At 37.0% G+C, this 25,276-nt stretch overlaps 1 protein-coding gene across 3 annotated transcripts in view; it reads right to left on the minus strand.

The window, feature by feature from the left end:
• Positions 1-6,610: 6,610 nt before the first annotated feature.
• The window catches only part of RBPJ (recombination signal binding protein for immunoglobulin kappa J region), a 58,653-nt gene continuing 39,987 nt past the window's right edge, over positions 6,611-25,276 (minus strand). For 2 of the 3 annotated variants that reach the window (XM_059469898.1, XM_059469897.1), the window contains exons 4-11: positions 22,938-23,103; positions 21,642-21,816; positions 19,981-20,118; positions 19,653-19,765; positions 17,407-17,547; positions 12,996-13,151; positions 12,092-12,195; positions 6,611-11,287 (exon numbers count right to left, since the gene is read on the minus strand). In XM_059469898.1, coding sequence (XP_059325881.1) covers positions 10,972-11,287; positions 12,092-12,195; positions 12,996-13,151; positions 17,407-17,547; positions 19,653-19,765; positions 19,981-20,118; positions 21,642-21,816; positions 22,938-23,103 — 1,309 coding nt within the window. In that variant the 3' untranslated portion in view covers positions 6,611-10,971. Of the gene's footprint in view, positions 11,288-12,091; positions 12,196-12,995; positions 13,152-17,406; positions 17,548-19,652; positions 19,766-19,980; positions 20,119-21,641; positions 21,817-22,937; positions 23,104-23,964; positions 24,204-25,276 lie in introns of all 3 variants that reach the window. The other variant, XM_059469899.1, reaches the window with a different exon arrangement.

The following is a 25,276-nucleotide window of genomic DNA, read 5'->3' on the forward strand; positions in this document are numbered from 1 at the left end:
AGGACTTCCATGTCTGCCCTGACAAATTACTGTTCACAATTGTTGGACCATCTTGCACTTTTTGGTTTCTTGCATTTGGACCCTTCAGCTCTTTCTGTGGGTGAAGTGAGATGTGATGACCAATAACCTGGTAGGAGCAGTCCACGGGAGACACTGAGAATAAGGGGAGACAGATACATTTTCCAGATTTCACTCTCTGCAATAAATTGCAAGGAAGGAGTGACAGCACATACTTACGCATCATTAAGGAGGGTGAAGGTTTGGGCAGCAAGACAAGAGGACATTAAAATTTTTAGCACATGATGAAGCAGGAGGCCACTGAGTACATAGATTGCATCTGTGTTGGAGAGGAAATTAGCCTAAAATGCTGACATTTGAAGTCTTTGGTGTGGGTGAGGGGATGAGGTAGTTTATACCTGCAGCAGAAATGTTCAGAAAGGAACAGCTCTATCTTGCAAGAAATGGTGTAAATAAAGGTGCACATTACCTGAGGTGCTGATGATGATCTAGAAACCTTTTACACATTTATTAGCTACTTCTACTTCAAACTCAGACTAGGTCAGTGCCATGTAACCCTGCTTGTTCCCAAACAGCAGCTCTGCAAACAACCTTGGGCTTACATTTGCAGATTCTATTGCAAGTGTAAACTACTACATCCATAAAGCACAACTCCCGTTCCTCTGGGTGTCCAAAACATTGTGTATTTGTTTGCAAGTGTTTGTCCACACTAGTCACAATACATCTGCCCAGAATCCTACTCTGGCTGTGTCCATCAGGATTTAATTCTGACCCCAAACACCCATCTGTGGTGAGGGTGGGGCTGGAAGGCCACAGAGGCAGAGAGTCCATTGGATCAGTCAAAGTTTAGGCTTTTTCATTATTATTTTTCACATCATTTTGAGGAGGCAGAATAGGTTTAGTGCTGTAGCAAGGCAGTGGAGCATTTATATCATTTACAAGGAAAAAATTCTTTCACTTTTCTAATGAACTTTTAGCTCTGCCTCCAAGCTGAGATTCCTGCATGTCTCCATCCAAAAGCTCAGCTGATGACCAGACCTGATCTAGGTGCCTCACCACGCAGAAGCCCAGCACAGCACTGGCATATTCCTCATCCAACAGTTCCCAGAGCAGGGCTTTTCCAGGCAGCAGCTACAGCTTGAAGCTCATCAGTCCCCATTTCCCCTTTCACACAACTACACTCTCGCATTTTTGCTTAAGGTCTGCCACGTCCAGATCCTTATTGAGGACTTGCAAGTGCTAAAGGTAATGGTTCTTCAGCATCCTCAGTCAACATGACTTTTCATTTGTGCACACTAAATAATTCCTATTTCTCCATCTCAGGAATGTAATTCATTCCTTGAATAACTTCACAATTCAACTCCAGCTGGGAAATTGGGTGAAGTGAGAGTTCTTCAGGAGCTTTCCTATTAAACTACCCAATTGAAAGTTTTTTTATAGAGGTAAGCCAGTCAGAGTTAATTTTTATTTTTTTTTTGGCAGGAAGAAAGCTCTTATTGTCCAAGACAGAAATTCTGCTTTAAGGTGAGAGAGAATCAGATTTTAACCTCAGTGCACCCACCATGGTTCATCATGATTTTAGTCCTTTCTGCCTCAGAAAATGGATTTAAACCTCAGTTGGCTCCATTCCAGGCAAGTTGGACTCACTAAATGGTTAAGATGGAAGACAGACTTTACAGCCTCTCTGGTCTGATGCTTTATCAACATCTATGAACTATTCTTTATTGAAAAAACAAGAGAAACATAAATCTCTAGAGAAATTATTTCAGTAAGGTGCGTCCCAGCTTTGCATCTGAAATAACTATCTTGACCAGACTTTTTTTTTTTACCATTTCCCCCCTTTTTAAAAATTTTATTTTTAGACTTGTTCTCTCTGACCCTGGCAAAACACACCAAATTAGTTAAGATTAGGTAAATTCAAGATGATTTCAACTTGGATGGGGTACATGCCTGAGTTTTTTTAGTAGCTATCCTGAATATGATTTGATATTTTATATCTGAGCCCTTGACAGTTTACCATGGACAATGAATTGCTAGAGAATAATAATTTTGAACTTGGTTCTGGTACAGTCTAGCAGTACATTGAATTGTAATTTAATTTTTCCTATTTTACATCATCAGGTTTTAGAACAAACTGATTCCTAAGTTCTGGTCATCAAGGCTACATCTGGTACTCAACAGAGGGATTTCATGTGTGTTTTTGTAACAGCCCATCCTCTTGACCTTATGACTCACTCTCTCCCTATACATGTCTATACAATTGGAAAGTTTTCAGTCACATATACAGAATAAATTAAAAAACAAGGTAAACATTTTTTAGTGTCCACTCTAATATGACCAGCTGCAAAGAATTTGTTTAAACAAGTAAATGCAAGTACAGGTGAGAGAAAGAAGTTAGATTGCAATATTTGGTAGATTGTAATGTGTATAATGTGCAACTAACTAATAAAGATTTTTCAGATGCCAGCAGATGAATGGTAAAGTTCTATCATATTTCATAGCTGTATCCCTCAAGGTGGCTGAAAAAACATGCTGCAGAGATCTTTGTATCATTTTAAAAAGCTACGGCTGCATGACATATTTCAATTTTCCCCTTGACTTGAAGACAACCCCATGCAGGTAATAAGCCTAGTTTATTGTTTCACCAACCTAAAATCCAGTGAGAGGAGATGAAATGCTTTGTTTTCTAATTTAACACATTTATCTTGGTAGCCAGTATCTATTTTCTACAAGTTTACCTGTAAGCTGACAGTAAAAAGTTGTGCAAAAATAGAATTGTATAAAAATTTATTATTTCAAGCTCTAGATCTGGAAGACATCCAGGGGATAAAGACACCCAGATCATAAGTTTAGGATGAAACTCACTTGGTTCATGACAGCCCAGGTATCTGAAGGCAGAAATATAGAACAACAATAAAAATCAGATTAGGCTTTTTTTTCTTTGAATAAATAGCACAAAATTATTATTAACCTGAAAAATGAACCACTTGGTCAAAAGTGGAGCTGTATTTGAAAGTCTAAACACTCACCAATTGCATTTATCCTCCCAAAGTAAAGAATTTTTCTTATCAACATTATTTCTAAATTAAATGAAGACTAAACGACTTTTTCAGACCTCAGTTTGAATTCCATATCTATTAAATCTCCAAGGTAAAGCTGTTAAACAAAAAATTGATTTAGAAGTCCAAAGCTTTCTGAATGTGTGAAACTGGGAAGATGACACAACATCAGTCTCATGCCTGAGGTTACCACATCAAGCACAGTCCAAAAGGCAGATGGATTCCTTAAGCCCAGGAATGCTATAAAAGGCAGAATGGAGCAGCAGCAGGACTCAAAAGGAAGATACAAAAGCCCAAAAATAGATTAATACATGTCAGGTCCTTCAAGAAGTTTAATTTTCTCTGATCTCTCTTCTGAAATTTGTAGTAACTGGTGAGGAATCTCCACAGCAGAGCCACAAGACATTTTCACGTGGAACAAAATTAAACCGAACCCCTCCTTTGCTGAGAATGTTGTGCTGTCTATTTGGTCAATACAAGATTTAACACCTTTTCTGTTGATGGTTTCATAAGGGATCCTGCTGTGCATTCCTGCAGACTGCCAGCCTGTGCCACCTCAGCAACCACAGCTCACCACAATGCTGGAAATGACCAGGCTGCAGCTCCTATGGAAGCAGGGTAAAGGAACAACAGGACCATCACTCCCTCTCCTAAAAGCAGCAGGTGCTGTTAGAAACTGCACTGACACCAAGATGCAGCTCTGCAGTTGCTCTGTCTGTACACTGAAGTGCTTGTTTTCTCATTCTGGCAAACAAGGAATTGCCCAGAACTACGCTAAATAATGCAAGAAATTTAAAATTCTTTCTTTCAAAGGCAAAGCATAGAAACACTGCCTTAGGACTAAGATGAGGACACTAAAAATCAGACATGCTACTTCCCAACCTAATGATTTCTTTTGTGTTAAAATCTAAGTTGCTCACCTTTTTGGAAAAGTTCCAATTACATTTTTTAAGGCAGTAAATTCAATTACTATGAATCCTCCACTGCCCTTCCCAATTTCCACAATGAAAAACTTTGAAAGAACTAAAATGGAATTTGAAGCTCACCTAAGAGAGAACAAACAGCAACAAATAGGGCTAACAAGATACAAACCAACTATTTGTGTCTGGTTTTTTTTGTATGTGTGTGTATCTACATGGTGTTGCACAAGGCATGCTTATGCAGATAAAGAAATATTTATAATTACCCCTGAACTAAACTCTGCAATTACACTGCACATACAGAAGTATCACACAGATACTTGGACAGAGACCAATGAAGTTGGAAGGCACTGCGGTCACATTTTATAGGCATGACACCACCAACATGGATCTCAGGATGACATCCCATTTCACAGCAGATACCTTGGCTGGATTTTAACAGATCATGTAAAATTCTATTAGAATTATCAAAATCAAGAAGAAACGCTAGAACAAACTGTCTCATTTAAAAAAAGTCTCCTAAACTCACTTGGAGATTTTAAGAACTAAGCTTTTGTTTGTCACTAGCTAGCTATTAAAACAGGTAATTTCATGACAGAAAACAGTATGTATAAATCTGTGCTTCTATTTTTTATCTAAGTGGTGAGATTATTCTCCAAACAGAACTATGAAGCTCTTGGAAGGATTCTGTTCATATGGTCTGCAGCTTCTGTATCAAAATCCTTATTTTGATCGCCAACAGATGGCAATTTACTAAATGCCAAAGGCTTCCAGGTCAAGTCACTCAGGAGAAGCTAAAGCAGAAAGATGAGATGGAGGTTGGGCACAGAAGTAGCTGCCATAGCACAGGGCCCCAGCTTGCCTGTGAATACACCCACTGGGATTCACAGGAGTGGAAATAAACTTTTACCAGTGAACAGATCTGCAAATAGAACAACAGAGAAGATTGAAGGTTTAAATGAACATAGCTGAGGGGGCAACATGACAGAAAATACAATTAAAAGATAAATAAAAAGTAAAGGGTTTCTAAATTAAAAGAATTTACAACTTTATATGGTTCTAAACTGTGCCCCCCTCAACTAAAAACCTGTAGATCTTTAGGGCCAGGTCTGTAGATCCTTCCTCTCCATCTACAAGCAGCTTAAAAAACAAACATTTCTTTCTCCCCACCCCACAGTCCAGCAGTAGAAACAGCACCAAGAGATGGCAGCATGCAGTCTCAAAAGTTGGGAGTTCATCTTACTTAAAACCAACTCCTCTCCTAAATTATGCAGCAAAATTTACACATTCTGAGAAAAATTGAAACATAATTAAGAACATGGAAAAGTACACATGAAAAATAAGGGAGCTGAGGCTAGTATACATAGGCACTAGCACACAGAACAGACAATATCCAACTTTTAACCATCCCTCTCCAATACAGGAAATGCAGAACCTGAAAGATGTCAAATTCAAAAGATTTAATCAGATCTTTGTCAATTTCCCTCACTTTAGCATAGCCATTAAAGTCTATATTCAAAACAGAAGTATTTTTAAGTAATATGGGCTATAACTCCTCATGCTTCTATCTAACACTGAGCTTGTACTACTGGATATCAGAAATAAATATCCTTTACAGAGACACTCAGTTTTTTCCACCCTGCTCAGGAGCATGCAACTCCAATCTTAACTGTGCACCATGAAAAGCCAACTACTCGACCAAGGTCAGTAGTTCTGAATGTTCTGAAATATTACATGCAAACACTAAATGAATCATTTCCTCTAGCCCTCACACCACTCTCCTTTTAATCTTCTCTGAATCCTACTACAATCTATTACTAATTGCCAAGGCTTGGCTGAAAAGGTTTTTTTTCTATCCATAGCTGTTCATCTAAGACCAGCACCATCCCATGCAGTTTCTCCCAATGACACCAACATTAAAGTCTAGCAAGTGACCATTGTCTTTGCAAAAACCTCAGATCTAATTTCTACTCTGTTCCAGAAGAATCAATTTACCATTTCAAAAAAAGACTGAACGGTCTTGGAAATAATTTTGAGACCATAATTTTGAGAATAATGTCCATTATGTCTCTGTTTCAAAAAACAGAAGTTCTGCAACTGTTGAGTCTCTGACTATTTTATGCATCTTAATGGCAAACACGTTGCAGATGTCTCAATAAAAGTATCTGTAATCCTTCTTTAAAGCCAGTGATATTTTCTTTGTTGTTTTTGTTGTTGTTCTTGGGTCTCCTATTTAAGAACCACTTTTAACCCCTTCTCACTCTTACAGGTAAACTTGTAGTTCTTCAATCAGTTTAATACAACACTAGTTAGTACTGGCAGGCTGCTCCTATTCTATATTCTCTCTCTGCCATGTCCACTTCCCATCTAAAAAACTTTCTTGAAGTGACTGTGTCACTTGTGCTTGCAAACTGAGTGCATCATTTCTAGCTGTGCCTGACAGCCCTACTATTCTGTCAAAACAAGAAATAAGTTAATTTGCTGAATTTTTGGCTCTAGCTATCAACCAGCTGAATGAAATGTCACACATTCTGCAACTAAGAATAAGATCAAAAGGAGTCAAGTGCACTAGTTGCAAAAATGAAGTTGCTAAAGTTAAACAATTAAACACAGTTCATTTTTTCTTATTTAATAAATTATATAAAAAAGTGAAACTTTTTTTTACACATTATTAAAAAACAGTTTCTTATCTAACTTCAGCAATAATACAAGCAAAAATGAAACCGATTTAGATTTTTGGGTGGACATTCCATATCCCATTTAAGTGGAGTCCAGTGCGCACAGCCTCACAAGTACTGATGACTTCTCACTCCCAGGGTTGGTCTTCTTTTGTGATGTTCTGGTTCCACAGATGGCCTCACTGTTCATTTGGGGGGAAAAAAAAACCCAAAACAAACAAAAAACAAACCCATATTGCTTGGTCAACATAGAAAAAAACCCAACAAAATGTGGCAAGTTTCAACACCTGTTCAAACCATAAGTACTTTTGTATCATCATACAGATGTTCAGTTATGTTTGTCACAGCAACAGTAACATGGCATTTTACCATTAGCCTTGTAGAAAAAATGAAACCCGACAGTTTATGCACATACACACACAGAGTACACTTGACAAGAACACTTTTATGTGGTTTACATTTCACTTTTATTTAATCCTCAAAACTGCCCATATTGCAGGGATTTTCTTGATGAAATATGGAACTGAGCAATTAATTCTACAAAATTATGGTAAAAACTTGCTCGTTTTTCTACCTTTATTGCTAAGAAACTTTACAGGTGCACAGTTTGTAAAAATAACCCTTTTAAGACTGAATGCATACACATGCTACAGGATTCTAAAAAATGACATTAGCATAGCACCTCCAGATGGGGCAAATGCAGTGCTGAACACAGACAGAATGTTTACAAAGTTAGAACTGCTCATTTATTTTACAGCTTCTAAAGGGAAGAAATTGTTCAGTCCTAAAAGGGTTAAGTAGAAACCCTAATATACTTCTTTTTCTAACAAAGCTGCCACTCAATCCCACAGTACAGTGCTTGAAAACAAAGTCAAAAGTCTGGCACAGGAAAGTATACACATTTGTTCAGTACTCATAAACACAGCTGCTTTTGAAAGAAAGTAAATAATATGGTTAATAATTGAAGAGCATCTTAGTTTCAAGATGGACATCTCTATGGAGTCATTTAATCCACAAGTGGGTAGCTTACTTCCAATAGATAATTTAACTCACTAGGCATTAATATTTTCTATATGGGGAATTCATCAATTTATGTCTTAACGTCTTTTCAGGTAACCATTCTGATTTTTTAAGTCTGTGCAATGAAAACAAGTACAGAATACCATTATTAACATAGTTGTGGGATACCCTTGGGGCAAATAATTAGGGAAAACATCAGCAGCAGATTATTAAGGACTATGCTAGTGTTGAATTCTGAAACGCAGTTCCAAGCAACAGAAAACAAGAAAAGGCATAGCTAAATTAGAGCACTCACTTTGCTTCTTCTTCCTATAGTTGGAACTATAACAACATTCTGAACACAGACTCAATTTCTATGTATACAGAATTAACAGCAGACTTAACAGCTAGACTTGAACAGTTATAAGAGTTTCATAGTGAAACATTTTATAAGTAGTTTTATCAAAATCTTGAGATATTGTTAATATCATGAAAATTGTTAACAGCTCACAAGGCCAATATATGTAACAATATCACCCCACAGAAAAAAAGTTCAAGAAGATAATATATCTGAACAACTGGATGTATTAACAACAGTAAGGACCTGGAAGACCATTTCTGTACTACAGAATAACTACTGGCAACAAGAGAGCCACAAGCCAAATGAAAAAATGTGGTTTAAAATGGTATTGTAAGCAGAATAGGCTCTTTTTTCACCCACTTGGCTGTAGTGTGTAGAACAGCAGATATTAGGATAAATCTTTACAAGTCAAGGGATATTATACCTATTGGGCAAAATCACCGCATGTAAAGAAACGGAATATAAAAAGTATTGCATTTATATGTAAAAAAATTTAAAATAATGAGTATAAAAGCACGTGTCAAGTTCTGAAAAGCTATTTTAAATAGTCTTTGAAGGTTAAAAGGCTTGTTATGGTTTGCCTGCTGTGTGTCTATCATGGTTTCTTGAATACCCTCTAAATCTGATATATGTGTCTTGCTTATTTTAATTCTCAGTCTAATTAGTGATGAAATTCTGTGGCTCTTGAACTAAGCTGTACTGTAAGATATTTATGTGCTTCTAACAAAAACACTGTGAAACGATTCCCGCCACAACACAATAACCCAAAATTTTGCACACACAAAGGTAAACAGATTTGCAAGTAAATGCCAGTAAACAGTTTAAAACAGAGATAAGGCCACAATGAATCCTGCCCTTGGTCACTGAAATGGAGATGAGGTGAGGCAGCATTCACTAGTGCTAGGAACCAGCACTGCGACTACGTCACGGGAACACGTTCTGCAATACAGAGTCACGAGTATGAAGGCCTGTGTTAGAATACAAGCACATTTCAGGAGGACAGTGGCACTGATTTTACTAGTTGCTAAATATGCTTTATAACCAATTTCTTCCTTTAAACACATTGTTTTCACACACACAACAGATCACTAAAGCAAACAGGTAGAATGGAGCGTCAGAGTACACAAACATGGTGCAGAGACAATGCCTTAAAATGGTGGTGGGTGTTGAAACTGGAATCAGTGGTCAGAAATAAAAACCCTATGAAAATGGTCAACAGGTAAGATTGTAAGCAATGCACTGTAGGAAACCACAGGTTCACATTTACACAGCAGTTGTGACTTTTGCTTCAGGGTACAGAAAAGGCTGAACACATAATGAAATTTTGGCTTTTAAAGAGGAAGATCACACTGTCAGAACTTGTCCTACAAGTCTATGCCTAGCTCTGTGACTACAAATGAACTACTGGGGTACGTTCAAATACAAATGAAGCAAGCAGGTCTACGAGGAGGGACAAAACATGGTGAAGTCAAAATGAAAAACAAATGCAATAACCAACAAAGTCAAAGTGCAAATGAGCCTTGAATTTATGTTGGAGAGAAGACTTGAATGTTGCACAAGCTGTTGGCAGGGAAAGGGAAACCCACAGGAAACACGGATGGGAGGAGTTGACATCTTCATAGTGCTTTTATGATTTTCTATTTGCCCATTTCTAAGTAATAAAATTTACTTCTAGTTATTACTGTATGATCACTTCACAATGAAAGCACGTTCTCTATACAAGTGTTACACAAAAGTCTGGCCTAATTTACTGAAGAGTATGAAGAAAAACATGCTTGTTGTGATTCTCAAGTGATGAAGGGCATCACCTACCAATCCCATTTGTAGCACATACTTCTCATGGTACTTTAGTTTCATGCCAACAAGACAGAAGACATGCTGCCAAATGAAGTTATTGGGAACATTCCACTTTTGAAATAAAACATTTAACTTACACTTAATACAAATTATGTACAAGATTAGAAAAACCTGAACAGATCCTGAAACATTTTCAGATGTAATATGACTGAGCAAGGAAGAGGAGGAGTAACCCAGTAACAACCCTTCAAAAACACCAACATTTGCCTGTGACAAGAACAATCATTAATATGACTGCTTGAGATGCCACTTTTAGGAAAAAAAACTCATGTAATGTTAGAACCTCATGAATTATCACTATAAATACATATTTAAAAAAGAAAAACAGAAATAACTATTAACAATGACTGAAAACAGAGCACTAAAGTTAACATACATTGCATGTATTGCAGGCAAGGCAGAGGCATTTTTTAAAGCTTTTGCACAGACTTCATATAATCTTAAAAAAAATATGCTGGCCTTTACAAGGTTCTACTTGCTGAAATAAAAACAATTTCAGTTCATAAAAAGTCACAAGACTTCAGTTTAAAAAAAGGAACAGTTCCAGCCACAGACCAAAAATATATATTTTTTTTTAAAACTGGAAGAGTATGGTAATTAGATTATACAAGTATGGTCAGGCTTGGAACCTGAATATACTTCAGAGCAAAAGCTCAGAGGAAAAAAAAATATAAACTATTTGGTAACAAAAGTGTACTATATGTTGTGATACAAAAAAGGTATGGTGAAAATGTACCTTTTATACTAAAGCTTATACAAGTTCCTTGGTCCATAAAAACTACGTTGTGTTCATGTTTTCTAGTTTGCTCAACATGTATCCCAGCCACATTTTTGTTTCTTGCCCACTAAAAAAAAACCACAGCTGAAAAATAGATTTTCAATAAAGTTCTTATGTTTCGGATGTTGGTTTTTTCTTTTTTTATTGTGGCTTCTGTTTTTAAGATCAGCACTTGCAGGTAACAAGGTTGAAATCATATCACCTAAAATGGAAAAGTGTTTTCCCATGAAACCACAAAAATTGTTCAGTTCTCTTGAATGTAGCACGAAAAGTCAATGAAAGTCCAGACAAACAACAGTAGTTAGGAAACTACGGTTGCCGTAGATGACGTGACATTGGTGGGGTTTGTGCTGACACTTGTGTAACTTCCCTCACTGTTTGTGTTTGTTTCACTGGAGGCCATGAGGCTCGAGTTGGCTCTGAGGATTGCTCCAGCAGCACTGCAGTGTGGCCGTGGCCCTGGCTCCGGTGTGTATGTGAAGGTAAGGCTGGTGGAGTAAATGATGCCATCGTTACGGACCAAAGTTACTGGAACCTGCACTGGCTGTCGGACCCACCTCCAGCCCTCTCGAAACGCAGAAATGTCTGGAACAACACAAAGCATGCTCTCTGCACATCTGAAAAACAGGAGAGTCAACTGAGTACAAGGTCCTTAACTTGAAAGCATTCAATAGAACAGCTCTGTTGGAAGGGGACCTACAATATTCAACTAGTGCACACACCGACCACTTCAGGGCTGACAAAAAGTTACAATCATATTATTAAAGCCCAATTTCCTTTATTTGGTTAAACACAGAGAGGCTTGGGGCATCAACTGTCTTTCTAGGAAGCCTATTCTAGTGTCTGACTACCTTCTCAGTAAAGAAATGCTGCCCAATGTCCAGTCTAAATCTTCCCTGGGGCAGCTTTAAACCGTTCCTAGGCATCCTGGCACATGATAGCAGGAAGCAGAGCTCAGCAGCTCCCTACTTCCCCTCCTCAGGGAGCTGCAGAGAGCAATGAGGTCACCTCTCAGCCTCTTTTCTCTAAACCAGACGAGCCCAAAGTCCTCAGCTGCAACTCCTTGGGCTTTCCAGCCCTTCACCATCTTTGCCACCCTTCTCTGGACATGTTCTGGTACCTGAACATCCTTCTTATTGGGGAGCCCTGAACTGCAGGCAGTGCTGGTGGTGAGGCTGCACCAGTGCTGACTGCAGTGGCACAGACACATCTTCTGACCAGCTGGATGCAGTTTGGTCTCCATGCTGCCAGGGCACATTGCTAACTCATGCTGAGCCTCTGCCAACCAGCCCTCCCAGACCCCTTTCTGCCGTGCAGAAAAGTGTACACTTGACTGTGTACACAAGTATACACTCTTCAAAGTGTACATATCAACACCCAGTAACACATAAACGCCACAGAAGCAATAGAAAATACTGTACCTGTACATGGTTTCAGCTTCCACATCCCCAAACCAGACACGTAAATTTGGAGTGAAGTTCTGTCCTGTAAGTTCCAACATTGCTACATCCCCACCACCATTCAACTGGAAACAGAGCAAACACAAAAAGAACAAGAAAATCCCCCCAAATATGTATTATTAAAAATATACACTCTTCCCTCAGAAAAAACCCAACAAACAAAAAACTCCACCAACCAAAAAAAACCTCACAAACAAAACCTTCACATGCAGATAAGCACTTTAAACAGTGCTGTTTTTATCAGCTGGACAAAACCAAAACACAAACACAAGCTACACAACTGAAGTATAAAGTAGTAAAACCTCTAAAGGATACTGCCAATTAATTTGATACTATGAAGGAATTTCCAAGTTTTGATAATAGCTGCTTAGAACAGATGTCAACAAGGCTTTAAAAACAGAACAAAATCTTTCAGAGAAGCTGTCAGGGGAGCTTTACGTTTTTCCTCTGACAAATGCTGTGGCTTTTTTTTAGTAAGGTTCTCTTTGATCTATAATTGGCAAGAGTCAAAACCAATTTCTAAATAATCAAACAGAAGTTCTAAGGATATCATTACCATGGTAGTTTCAGAAATTAAATTCTACAATACAATATTAAATTACAACAATACAATTATTGTAATTAATTGTATTAATACAATATAAAAATTCTAAAATACAATATTAGTATTATTCCTATGATGGATAGGCTCATGTATTCTGAAATGTAAGAAAGAAAAATTATAACAACAAAGTAATTTTATTATTTATAAAGCTATTAAAACTGTTTTCCTACACTATTTCACATGGGTACCATGAAGGTTACATGAGTAAGACAAAAATAATCTCACAGAAGATCAGTTTATTAAAACAAACTACTAACTTACTTGAAGACTTTCCACAACAGGCACAGGTGTCACTGGAGCATGGACTGGACCCATCCCCTCATAAAATGTGTATTCTGCTTTGTCTGTGCTAATGATTGTCCAAGAAGCTCCATCATTAATCATTTCTTTATTTGGTTCTTTTGGGCATGGAGTGGCCTTAGAGAAAAAGAAAAGTTTAAAATCTGATCTGCAGAGATATTTGTCAAGTCACAGACCTAAAAACCAACTCAGCCAGTAACAATGCCTGTTATTTCAAAAACACGTTTCCTTATGTTTTCCTCTAAAAATGACCTAGAGAAACACTCTCCACATTTCAGAAAAACTATAGCAAAGTAGTAATTGTGAGGACACCATAACTCTCACCTACAACACTGTCACCTCTCCAACCTTATGTTTGAGTTTTATTTTAGTTCAACTTTCAAAGTTTTAACATTATTCAATAGGCATTAACAAAAAAAACCTACAGCAACTGGAAGCAGCTGCTTTAAAACAGATATCTTATAAAGGCAAAATGTCTAAAACAGCTACAGAGTGAAGTGAAATACTTTTCATTAGTTATGATTTTCATCTGCTCAAGATTTTTTTTTCTTTTTAGAGTTCTTCACCCTCCACAAAATGACAGAAAACACAAACCTGTATTGCAGCATTTGTGCAAAGACACAAGAGAAAAGCTGAAGTGACAGCCTTACAAATTAGAATAATGGAATCACAGAATGGCTTGAACTGGAAGGGACCTCAAAGGTCATCTAGTATCTCCCTCTAAATACTACTAAATTAGTATACTTAAACAGGTAGATACACAGAAAATACACAAACAATTTTTTTATGGCAACAGAAGCCTCTCTGAACAATTTCACCACCTAGCAACCCATAAGAAAATTGTGTATAGGTTAAACACAGAAAAAAATGGGACAAAAAATTCTAATAACTAGATTATATTTCCCTCCATTAAGCTTTAAGTGTATATTGGTAGGTAGGTAACCATAACCTTCACTCTTCAAACTGGCAGATAAACTTCAATTAGCATGAGTTGTCCATATTAGATGTTAAAAAACAAAGCTGCATTTTCATGTGGACTCTTCATTCTGGTATGATCATGTAAAAAGCACTGAAAACAGCTGGCAAGGGAAGTGTGTGACACGGGTAGTAACTACAGATCTCTCCGAACTCGAGATGCCCAAATTAAACTTCCATCAGAAACATTCACAGCTTCTAAATTATTACTAGCCCAACTTCAAAAGAGGAGCCATTCTATAGGAACTGTTGTATTCTATTTTGAAGCATGACACCATTCCTATGGGCTGACTGCAATTCTTGTTGGCATGGAATGATATACTTTGAATCATGACAAATAAAACCATGGATGTGAAAAAATTAACAACCCTGTAAATAGATCCCTGACTGACTTCTTTCACATTTCCTAAGTCCATGATGTGGAAGGCAAATGCCACAGAATTTGCTCTCAAAATCCTGTTACATCAAGAATCATTTCAGTAACACATTACTCTGTCTGTTACAGAAATCTTTAACAGGTTTCAATTCCTCTTAGAGAAGCACTTGTCACTTCCAAATAGGGCTCCAAGGACATTTCTCACCCTTTTTTCCCTTTTTAACTAAATTTTTTCAACAGGTGGCACTGGAAGATTAAAATACCTTAACATCATGGTCAGTACTCATGTACTGTCTGGCTTCAACTGGAGACAGAAGTTACAACCTGGGATCCTAGGGCTGCCACTGACAGTCGTCTGAAAGCACCACCTTGATGTGCAGTGGCAGCTGTGAGTGATGACACCATCAGAAAACAGGGCTGGGAACAACTATCTGGTATTATTTTGCCAGTGTGAATCCTTTGCTAATTCTGTAATACTGGGTGCAGTTCTGGTCTCCCTATCTAAAAAAAGTCGTGGAGAAAAAACAAGAGAAGTGACAGAAAGGGCAACTAAAATCACCAAGGAGTGCTGAACTTATGAGAAGAAATGGAGAAGACTGTGCTTTTCCAATTAGGAGAGAAGAAATTAAGATGTCAATGGCTAAGTGAATGCAGAACTGTTGCTCACTAAATACTGCAAAACTGGACTAGGAATCACTCACAGAAATTGTTACATCATTCAAAACAAATCCAGCAAACATTTACTACACAGGGAACAGGACCTCTTAAACTTTCTGCCACAGGTTACTGAAGAAAAAGAACATTTGCACATTCTGAGGTTATCAAACCAATGAACACATCTACAAAATGTCACTAAAAGACAAGAATGCAGCCTTCAACAACACTTGGTACAAGTGCTGGCAGAGTACAATCACACTGGACTGTGAAACACAACCAGATCCACCTGCTTCCTGCAAGCACCAACCCCTGCTGCTGCTGCCAGACTGGGCACAGACAGGGATGTGCTCTGATCCAGTAAGGCACCATTCATATCCTCTCTCCATGCCCCAGAGCACATGCATGTCTTGAAAGAGAGATCTGGCTGGTGCTTCGGCACCTGAATTTCAAGTTTCATACTCACCTGCAGACTTTTTACAGCCTCTTTGCTTTAAGCTTCTATGGTCTCTCTATGGGGCTATTTCCATTTACCCAAAAGAGACTTGTCATCCATAAGTTTCAGGATTTTGGGGGGTTGCTGTTATTGTTGTTTTGGTTATTTTGGGGTTTTTTTGGTTTTTGTTTTTCTTAGTTTTTTTTTCAAAGAATGATCACAGTTTGTCTAGATTCCTACTACAAGAACAGTATACACATGCTGTTTCCCTTGTCTTTGTGTTCTGATCCAAAATAAAAAACTCAGATAAAAGAGGATTTCTCTCCTGGCATTGGAAGAAAGAGTTTATCTTTCACTGTGATTCACCTACCAAAGCATGGTAGCAGTCTGACATGCAAGTAACCAGACTTTATACAAGTATAAGCAGCAGGTTCCTACTCCACTAAGAGAATTCAGGATAGGGAGTGTCCTTTTATCTAACTCCTACCCATGCAGAAAGTTCAGAGCTCTTATCAGACTGGGCTCCACGAGTGCTGCTGAAATTGAAGGTGGTAGGACATCCTGACAGTCCCACAGGCAATTCCAGGATGCTGAACTAAGGCAGCTGTCAGAGAAGCAGGAGCTGTTTCTTCATTCAGCACTTCCCATACAGTACTCTAAGAATGATTAAATAGCAGGCTGATCCTGAGTTATTGTAGTTCACTTTTCACAGCTTTCTCTTCTTAATGACAGTCCATCTCCTTTACAAGAATATATATTGACAGATACATATTTCTGCTGTGTGCTGTGGGTAGAAACAATAGATCTAGTCCCTTCTGAACCACAGGTCGTGAATGTTTACTGAAATAGGAACAAAGCTTCTCATATTCTCTTTCCATTGTCCCAATTCAGGACAGAATTGAAATTACTGTTTACCAAGCCTTCCTGTCTCTTCCCTTAAATTAAGGGACATTCTCAATGTTAGCTTCTAATTTCCTACCTCTATTTTTCTTACCCAAAAAGGTACAGCTGTTCTAAGGAAGTCCTGAATCTCTGCCACGCATGGCCATCTTCCTGGAGCACAGCATTATCCCTCAACACCCTTTGTTATTTGAGCTGACCCCAAAATATTTAAAGAAAATTACAATATTTAGCTAGTCCTCAACTCAGCCAAAGTCTTCAGAGTCACAGAATATTCTGAGTAAGAAGTGACCCACAAGGGTCACCCATAAATCCAACTCAAGTAAAGACTAAGCATGTTCAGGGACTGAACCCACCACCTTGTTGTTTTCAGCACCATGCTCTGACCAGCTGAGCCAATCTCAGGGTCCTTTTTCTAGTAGGAATTACCATGTGAAAGTGCTACAAGCATACTAACCTACAAGAGACTAAAACTCTAAGCTTTTCTCCACCTGCTGGGGAAAAAAATATTTCAGAGATAGTTCTATTCTTTACAGACAAATCAAATTTCTGTGGCTTTTCAAGTTACTGTGGGCAACTGCCACAGCTGTCCATGTTTACTCTCTTAGCCAAGAGCAACACATGGCAGCTCTGCTGAGTTCATCATGAAACAAGACTATTATCAACGAGTATCATTTCCTATTTGCTGTAACCTAGAAAGGGACACACAAATAAGTGGTGCAGCTCCACTGGCACATGTAAGCCACAGTATCATGACCACATGCACAAGTTTCTACTGTGTTTGCTATTTCTCCACTGGAGAAACCAGAATTCATTTTCCAGACAGACATGGAAGAAGATTATGAGGAAAGAAAAACAGATTTGGAAAAGTACAGATAACAATTTGTTGCTTTCCATCCTCCCTTTTCAAAACAAAATATTAGCCTTGCATTCAAAACCTACTGCAAAAATGGCGTTCATACATATTTTGGGGATACCTGAGAAAACTTTGCAACTACACATATCTATTGAAATAGTTTTGAACAACTTACTTGAAATTGGATTATTCTCTCCTGGGAAAGGCACAAATACATTCTCTCCGTGTCTTTAAGGTAAAATGCACATTTATGGAGCTGTGATACTGGATCATCTGCATCCAATAATGCCGTTTGTTTATCTACTTTTCGAATTATCTGTGAATGAAAATTGTACATATATACTTAGAACAATTTCTACACTTTATTACATATATACAGTCAGTAAAGGAAGTGAAAAGTAATTTTTGTAAGATTCCCATGCCTCTCATTTTGGTATCAAGACTAGATTCACAATTCTTAATGCTTTTGAAACAAGAACACAACATGGAAGTGATACTCAGTACTACTTCAATGTGCTGCAGGCATATATATTTTACCTATTTTTGCTGAAGGAGTGGGGAAAAAATTGAAGCTTCAGCAAAATCTACTTTTGTTTCATTTGCTGGTGTAAAAAAGCAATTTTTAATTATATTGTCATCTTCATTTATTATTAATTACTATTTTTAGTAATTAATATGTTTCTACAGGATCTTTCACCATTGACAGGATTGCCAACACTCTGTGGCAAACTGGCTGCTGAAGGAGAAGAATTAAAACAAGAATTTACTAAAGGTGTTGAGATGTCCTTAAATACAGTTTTGGAAACAACAATCATAACATATCTTAGCAGTAGTTGGTCATTAAATATTACTTAAAGACAACTGCAAAGAACAACTGTTCCTTACATTTGGCAGTGCAGTGAAAAAATATCTGCTGACTCAATTCAGATCTCTTTTGCCAATTAATTTCTAAAATCAAGAGCTATTCCCTTAGTGAAAATCTGTAGCTCGTAATTTTAACTCAACTCCTAGAAAGAAGTTTAACGCTTTATGCAACACTCCCAGATGCAACAGCCAAAGTGCTTGAATATTTCTAAGCTGACAATCAGAAACCCAATTGTCCTCTGCAATATCTAATTATAACAGAGAGTATTATTAGCAAAATAAATTTAAAGGTATTTTTTTTCTTCTAAATTCTTTGCATTTGCTTATAAAATACCTGCAAGTTACCTTTTAACTGCATCACCTTCCATCAGTCCTGGAAGCAGTATGACAAATGTTCCCCATGGCAAACAAAACAGGAACTTTTAGCCTAATTTGTTTTAATCTGTTTCTACTTACAAATAAGGTTTCTGGAATAATAAAGGATGGCATCTCATTTCATCAATAAAAAAGTATTAACATGAAGCCCACAAAAAGGTGACATCCTCTTACTGAATTTCCTGTGCTTAAACCATATCTGTAGTGTAACCAGTGTAACTGCTTTTATTGTCAAACAAAATTTTCATTTTGTACCATTTACAGTGAGCAGGCTATTATCTTTTTTGTTTAGCTAAGTTTGGTATTGGGAGAGAAATTCACATTACATTCCCAACAAAATTAGTCTGGAAAGGGGAACAAAAGCCTGACAGCAGGAAGTCTGTTTTTACATTGGTGCTTTCTAAAGATTACTTCTACCTAAATTGGATTTGGCAGAGCTTAGTACAAAACTCACAATGAGCTCACAAACCACAATTTCACAGAAGATCCCGTATGAAGCACTATTGATTATTAATCACATAAAATTCCACTCAGGCTGGCATTAAGTGCATAAAACAGGGAAAAAACCTGTAATTCTACTTAACTTTGTTTACAAAACCCAGTATTGTGTATCCAGAAGTAATATTTTATTTTGTTCACAAACCTTAACTGGTTATTCCAAAGGCCATTCCCATGTTTCAGATTTAAAACAGACAGTATTAATAAATATGAAAAAATGGTTTTTGCAAGCTGTTACTGGTATAATACATCCTCAGGAGTACACAGAAGTGCTTTTATATTCAGATCAGTCAAGTATTTTTAAAGCTATGCTGGAACTCAACACATGGGAGTCCTACTGGTTGAAAATATTTTATTCATCTATTCAAGATCAATATTTGAAGCATTTTGGAACAGAGAAATCTACAATACTGTTTTTAAAACAGACAGATTAACCTGTTTTGGCAGGCTTAAATTCTGAAAAAATCCCTATCTTATTTTACAAGTTGTTCTTTGTTTAGAGAAATAATCTGCAGACACAAAAATATGCTTTAATTAAAATAAATGTCATTTGCCATAAAAAACATGTATTACCCAAAGGCAACACACAAGACCAAAACCTGTGAACACTGCAAACCCAACTATGGAATTGCACTAAATTGCCATCTATAAATGAATTACAGCATTGGAGAAATGAAACTGTACCAGTCTCGGGAGTGCCATGCCAGTAACTGAGCATACAAGTTTGACAGTCTGCCCATAATGAATGTAGCCATCTCTCACTGTGAATTCTTCTCCTTCTGATTCATCATCATCCACTGCATGAAACAGGAATTTTCAGAATTACTTGTTTTAATCACCGTTTTTCTTGATACGAGAAACATTTAACATCACACTGTTACATCAAAGATACACTCAGTAACAAACAAGTGTGCACATGGGCAATTAATATGGAGGAAAAAATGCAGGATGCTTTTTTATGAGGATGAAGGAAAGAAAGTGAAGAAAAATATACAGATTTGCTTTTACTTACACAGGTGAATGTAAAATGCTCCCCACTGTTGTGAACTGGCATGGAAATTACCACCTTCTACGTGCAAATATCTGGTGCTAACTGTTTGGGATCGAAGTCTATTAAATAGTGCCACTTTTGTCCCTGATGCAATACATACTGCAAGGAACACATACAGACTTGAGATTATAAAATTACTTCATTATTAAAAAGAAAAGTATCAAAAAGTCACAAATAACATAAAATAAACTGAAGAATACTTGAAGTCAAGACATAATTATAAAATATTGGCGAATTTAGAAAATATTTATATTTGTGACAGACCAAAAATAGACATAAAATTATGAGTGCAATAACATATAGAGTGGCTGTTCTCCAAAGGCATGCTAGCTCACAGAATTCTGCCACTTAGCCAAATGGGCTAGAGCTTGCCAGCTGAACACTCCTTTTGTTCACAGTTCTCCAGCAGCTGATTTAAGCAGAAGCTTTAGCTTGCCCTTGTGAAGTACTTAAGACAACTTTCAGCAATCATTTGAAGAATATTTGAATTATAAAGACACAGTATTCTTACAAATCACAAGCAATTGAAAGGAAGACAGATGTAACTATGTCAAATTATAACCATGCAACTTGTAAGGTTCTCAGATTTGAACTTATTTATCATTCAAAAGACAGAAATGTAAAGTTTGCTCCCCTAAAAAAAAAAAACAGCAACTAAAATTTTGCCATCAGAACGGGCATGTTGCTCCACTTGGTTCATATTTACTATTGAAGAATGCTTGGTTCATATTCACTGTCCATCAAAACTATCTGTCTGAACACAAATTCAACAGTGCATACTCTGAGCCCCCGGGCGTGAACTGCACAGCAACAGATTGCCTTTAGTCATGTGCCAAGCTAGCGGCCCCGAGATCCACATTCCATAGGTGAATGGGTTCCAGCCCAACACAGATGGAAGAGCCTTTTAAAGCACTAGTGAAGAGAGAGAGAAAAACAAACAAAAAAAAGGGTATCTCTTGAGGTGCTCCAGTGGTACGCAGGCAAAAAAAGGTGGAGGAAAAGCAAAAACGTTCCCAATTCTACATTAGCACCAGAGATACCGTTAGTTGAAAAACATGGTAACCAAATAAATCTGGGTGAAATATCACCATACAGATTTCTTAAATGACTACTTAAAAGGAACCATGCAAAACAAAAATAAGAACAACATGAAAATGGTATGAGACAGCAAGAAGGTGGCTGTGATGTGACAAAGTGCAGTCTGGATAACATGCTGCTACTCATTTATCACAATCTGAAAGCAATCCCTTTGATACTGATCAAAACATTCTAAGCACCAGATCACGGCAATTAAAGAGATCCAAAAGCTTAGAAAGTTGAGGTAGAACATTCTTTATACACTTGTCTACATGAATTCATTCCTTGGAACACATGGGGGTTTGGGTGGGCCTATTATATTTACTAATTAATTAACCATGACTGCATAGAACTAAGCAGGGTAACCTATCTATATTGGAATATTTTAAGATACACTGAAGTGTACAGTTCTAAAATACAGCAAAAAAACTGGAGTTGAAAACTTCAATGTATTTCTCTTGTAGTCAGACCTTAAAAAACATAACAAAAAAGTAGTATGAAACAAAATTAATTGCTAAGTAAAGAAAAAACAGAGAAATACTTACAGTCTGCATTTTTCAGTGACTGTTTCTTTTTAGAGGGTTTGGAGATGACTTTGATCCGTTTACTGAGGAACACACCGATGTCATCACTATTGCCATAGAACATTTTTACTGATAACATGAAGTGCTTTCTCTTGTCTGAGTCTGATATGTATAATGTTTTGGCAGTGCAATAATTCTGTAGATGAAAATATACTGTGGTTTACTCTTTGAAGCCAACCCAGTTCAAGAAACTAGGCATATTTAACTATGAATAAAATAGGAAAATTGATGCAATAGTTTCTAAAACAGATGAGGACCTGTTTTTTCCACTTCTTCCCTATGCATTTCTTTTATGACTGTTTAGCTTTGTGAAGTGCTGCACCCAACCTCATTATTCTATCATCATTCCAAAGACCCTTACCAGGACTAGAAGAGACGACTGGAGACCATAACTGTGTCAAAGCCACCTGTGAAGGGTCAAGAGCACTACTAAAAATTACATTTGATTAGGGCTGTGCAGACCCTGCACTGGGCATCCACAAGGGCCCACCTGTGCAGAAGATGTGTTGAGCTGAACTTTTCTTGAAAGGATGGGAAATGATTGGGTTTTGAAACACAAGGAAGTTATCTTTGGCTAAGTGTTTATGCTAGTTAAAAAATCTCATCAAGAACTTCAATTATTCTTTATTCTTTTCCTATTTTGAATATATGAAGCATTTCTGGTAGACTGTGCTGGAAATACCAGATAGCTATAAAATACTGCTTAATAAAACAACCAGGTAAAATGAACACTTTTGCTGCCACCTCTATTCCAACTGCTTAAGTCATCACAAACACCTTAAAAAAACTTGTAAGCAATTTATACCCCTGTAAAAATAACCTACTAGATTTTTAAGATGCTACTTCAATTGCATTTTTAGGCAAAGGGACTTGAAGACTACTTCTAGAAGCAGATGTTTAGATATTTCCTTGATAAGATTATCCATCCACTCATGCAAGCCAAGGAGCAGGACAGAGAATTTGGGCCACAAACCATATTTTAGTTAGCCATTGATGCCTACCAAATAACCTAACAGTTTACTGAGTCTGCATCAACAACCTACAAATTAGATGTTAGTACCTTGCTATGACCCTAGGAGCCAAAACCAACTATTCAATTGTCCTAAATATTTTGAGGGATTTTTTTTCAAACCACTATGCAATACCTAGAAAGAAAATGATCCAAAAATAAGAAAGGGCATTCTTTGAAATATACACCGTGCAGCTATAATATCCTTTGCAGTCAGTTATCTTAGTGGTTTATTACAGTTTTTCTACCTTTCCTTCCAAGTTCAGCTGCTGCATTTCTTGGTCACTGTTTCCTATCCCAATAAAGGCGCAAGGTTGTGACTCCTGCTCGGTGCAACCATCCCGCTCCATTTGCTCTTTTTTTTTCTTCCATCCACTGCCCATGAGATACACACATGGAGGAGGACAAAAGAACCTGAAAACAAGGAACATTATGGAATCACACACAGTTTTCCAGATAAACAAACTGATGTGTACCCAATGCTTCCACATTCACATTTGAGTTTATACAGGCACACCCTTCATCTGTCTTGAAGGTTGTCTAAAAGGCAAATTAGAAAAAAAAAGCAAGGAAAATCAGCAGTAGATGTACTGTCACTGAGAATCTTTCCAGTTCAATATATTCCAGGTAGCAGTCTGCATCTCTATAAAATACCTTACAAAGAAATTCTGAAAGAAAGGAAAAAAGGCCTCAATAGTCTTTTGCAGGTGCTTAACATGATGGAGCAATTAATACACACAGAACAGTTTCACAAACTAATTTAATGGACAACTGCTGACTACAATTCCTAAATGTTGAGAGTTTTGTCATAAGCAAGAAGGGAGTTTATTCTGTCCACACATAAATCACATAAATCTCTCCCCAGTTTTTAAATGGAATCGATAATTTTATATCTTCATCAGTATGTGTAAAAATAAGGCCTAGTTTTCAGCAGCACTGACTCTTATCAGTCTAGATGCTATTTATAGCAATATGTTCAAAATTAAATTCAGCATTATAATACAATGCATTGGTCTTGAAGTTTCTGCAAATTGTTAAAGCCGAAATCATGAAAAGGTTTGGTTGTAGTTAGCAAACAAGCTTTGTGTTTTTACCATCATTACACTATGGTCAAAGATAAAGTGGAATGAATATAACCAGTTGTGAGGTAGCAAAGGAGGCATGTAAGGGAGGGGAACATGAAAAAGTTTCTCATTATTTTATTTACTTCAGTATGGAGAGTAGTGTTAAAACTCTGCACTTCTGCAACTTCTGCAACCCAACCATGACTCCTACCTTACAGGTGAGGGGTTTCTGGCCTTTTCTTTCTTTTTTTTTTTTCTTCTTCTGTTTTTTAAATTGGGCTTGGGACATCTGAATTCCAGGCAGGGGGAGCAGGCTCCACGCTGGGGCAGCAGCCAGTTGTGCTGGTGGGCAGATGTCAGGGCAGGGGAGTAAACTGAACTGTGGGCTCCAAGTCATGGAAAATGACCAGAGGACACAATTATTCAGTTTCTGAAGTGTCTGTGGGAGTCCTGGGCAAGAGAGGTCAGTGCCAGGTAACTGGTTGGACTTGATGATATGAAAGGTCTTTTTCATCCTAAATGATTCTTATTTCTATTAAACACCATTTAATGCTAGTTTTAGTATGAAAATCTAGTGTAAAACTCCTATTTATCTCAGCTATTCAGCATTATTTTTTCCAGCATGATCACATGTATTTAACAGATATAAATTGGTTTTGTAAGTTACAGAATTCTTAATAGATTAACCAAAGTGTTATTAACAGTACCATAAAATTAAATACACATATTAAGAATACATATAAATAAATCCAAGTATTTGTAGTATTTTTGGTTAATGGACACAAATAATGTGTATTTTCTGTCAGAGAAGCAAATCACCAAATTTTAAGTCTTACTGCTGTTTAAAAAGCCTTAGTGGTTATGAAAATGAATAAAAATTTACCTGTCTGCAGGCAAAAAACTCCTCAAACTTTCTTTCTTGACTATAAATCTGTAGTCAAAATTTTTCCCTTGCATTTGTTCTATTTACAACACAGCAAAGCAGGTGTTATACTAATAGGTATACAGCTAAAAGATCTATGAACTTCTTTCAAAAGTATTGTGGTCATCATCTGTAAGCTATTCTTGATGAAGAAGTTATGCATGGATTAAAAATTAGTGTCAACCTTTATTAACAGAGCAATGGTCTGGTAAAATAAAACCAAAACAAAAATCCAACAAATCCCTTCTATTCCAAATATTACACCATAAAGAACAAGACATATTTACCCTTTTTCTTTATGTACTCTTTTGTATTTATCTTACTGGTTAGAACACAAGAAAAGAAAATCTCTACTTTTTTTCATACCCTTTCTCATTTCAGCTTTATTCTAAACCAAGTCCTTTGAATAACTACAGCCACTAGATGGCAATAAAGACCTGTAAGAAACAAGGTGTAACCCACTGATGAAAACAAACCACAACAAAAAGCACTCTTAAAATTAGAACGCAGAGAAACATCTTTGAAAACTTACTGAACTAAGAAACTTTTACAGCTGATAAAATTTTAAGTTTGGTTGAAACTACAAACATGTAGAAAGAGT

Source organism: Ammospiza nelsoni, chromosome 4 (assembly GCF_027579445.1).
Source record: "Ammospiza nelsoni isolate bAmmNel1 chromosome 4, bAmmNel1.pri, whole genome shotgun sequence".
NCBI lineage: Eukaryota > Metazoa > Chordata > Aves > Passeriformes > Passerellidae > Ammospiza > Ammospiza nelsoni.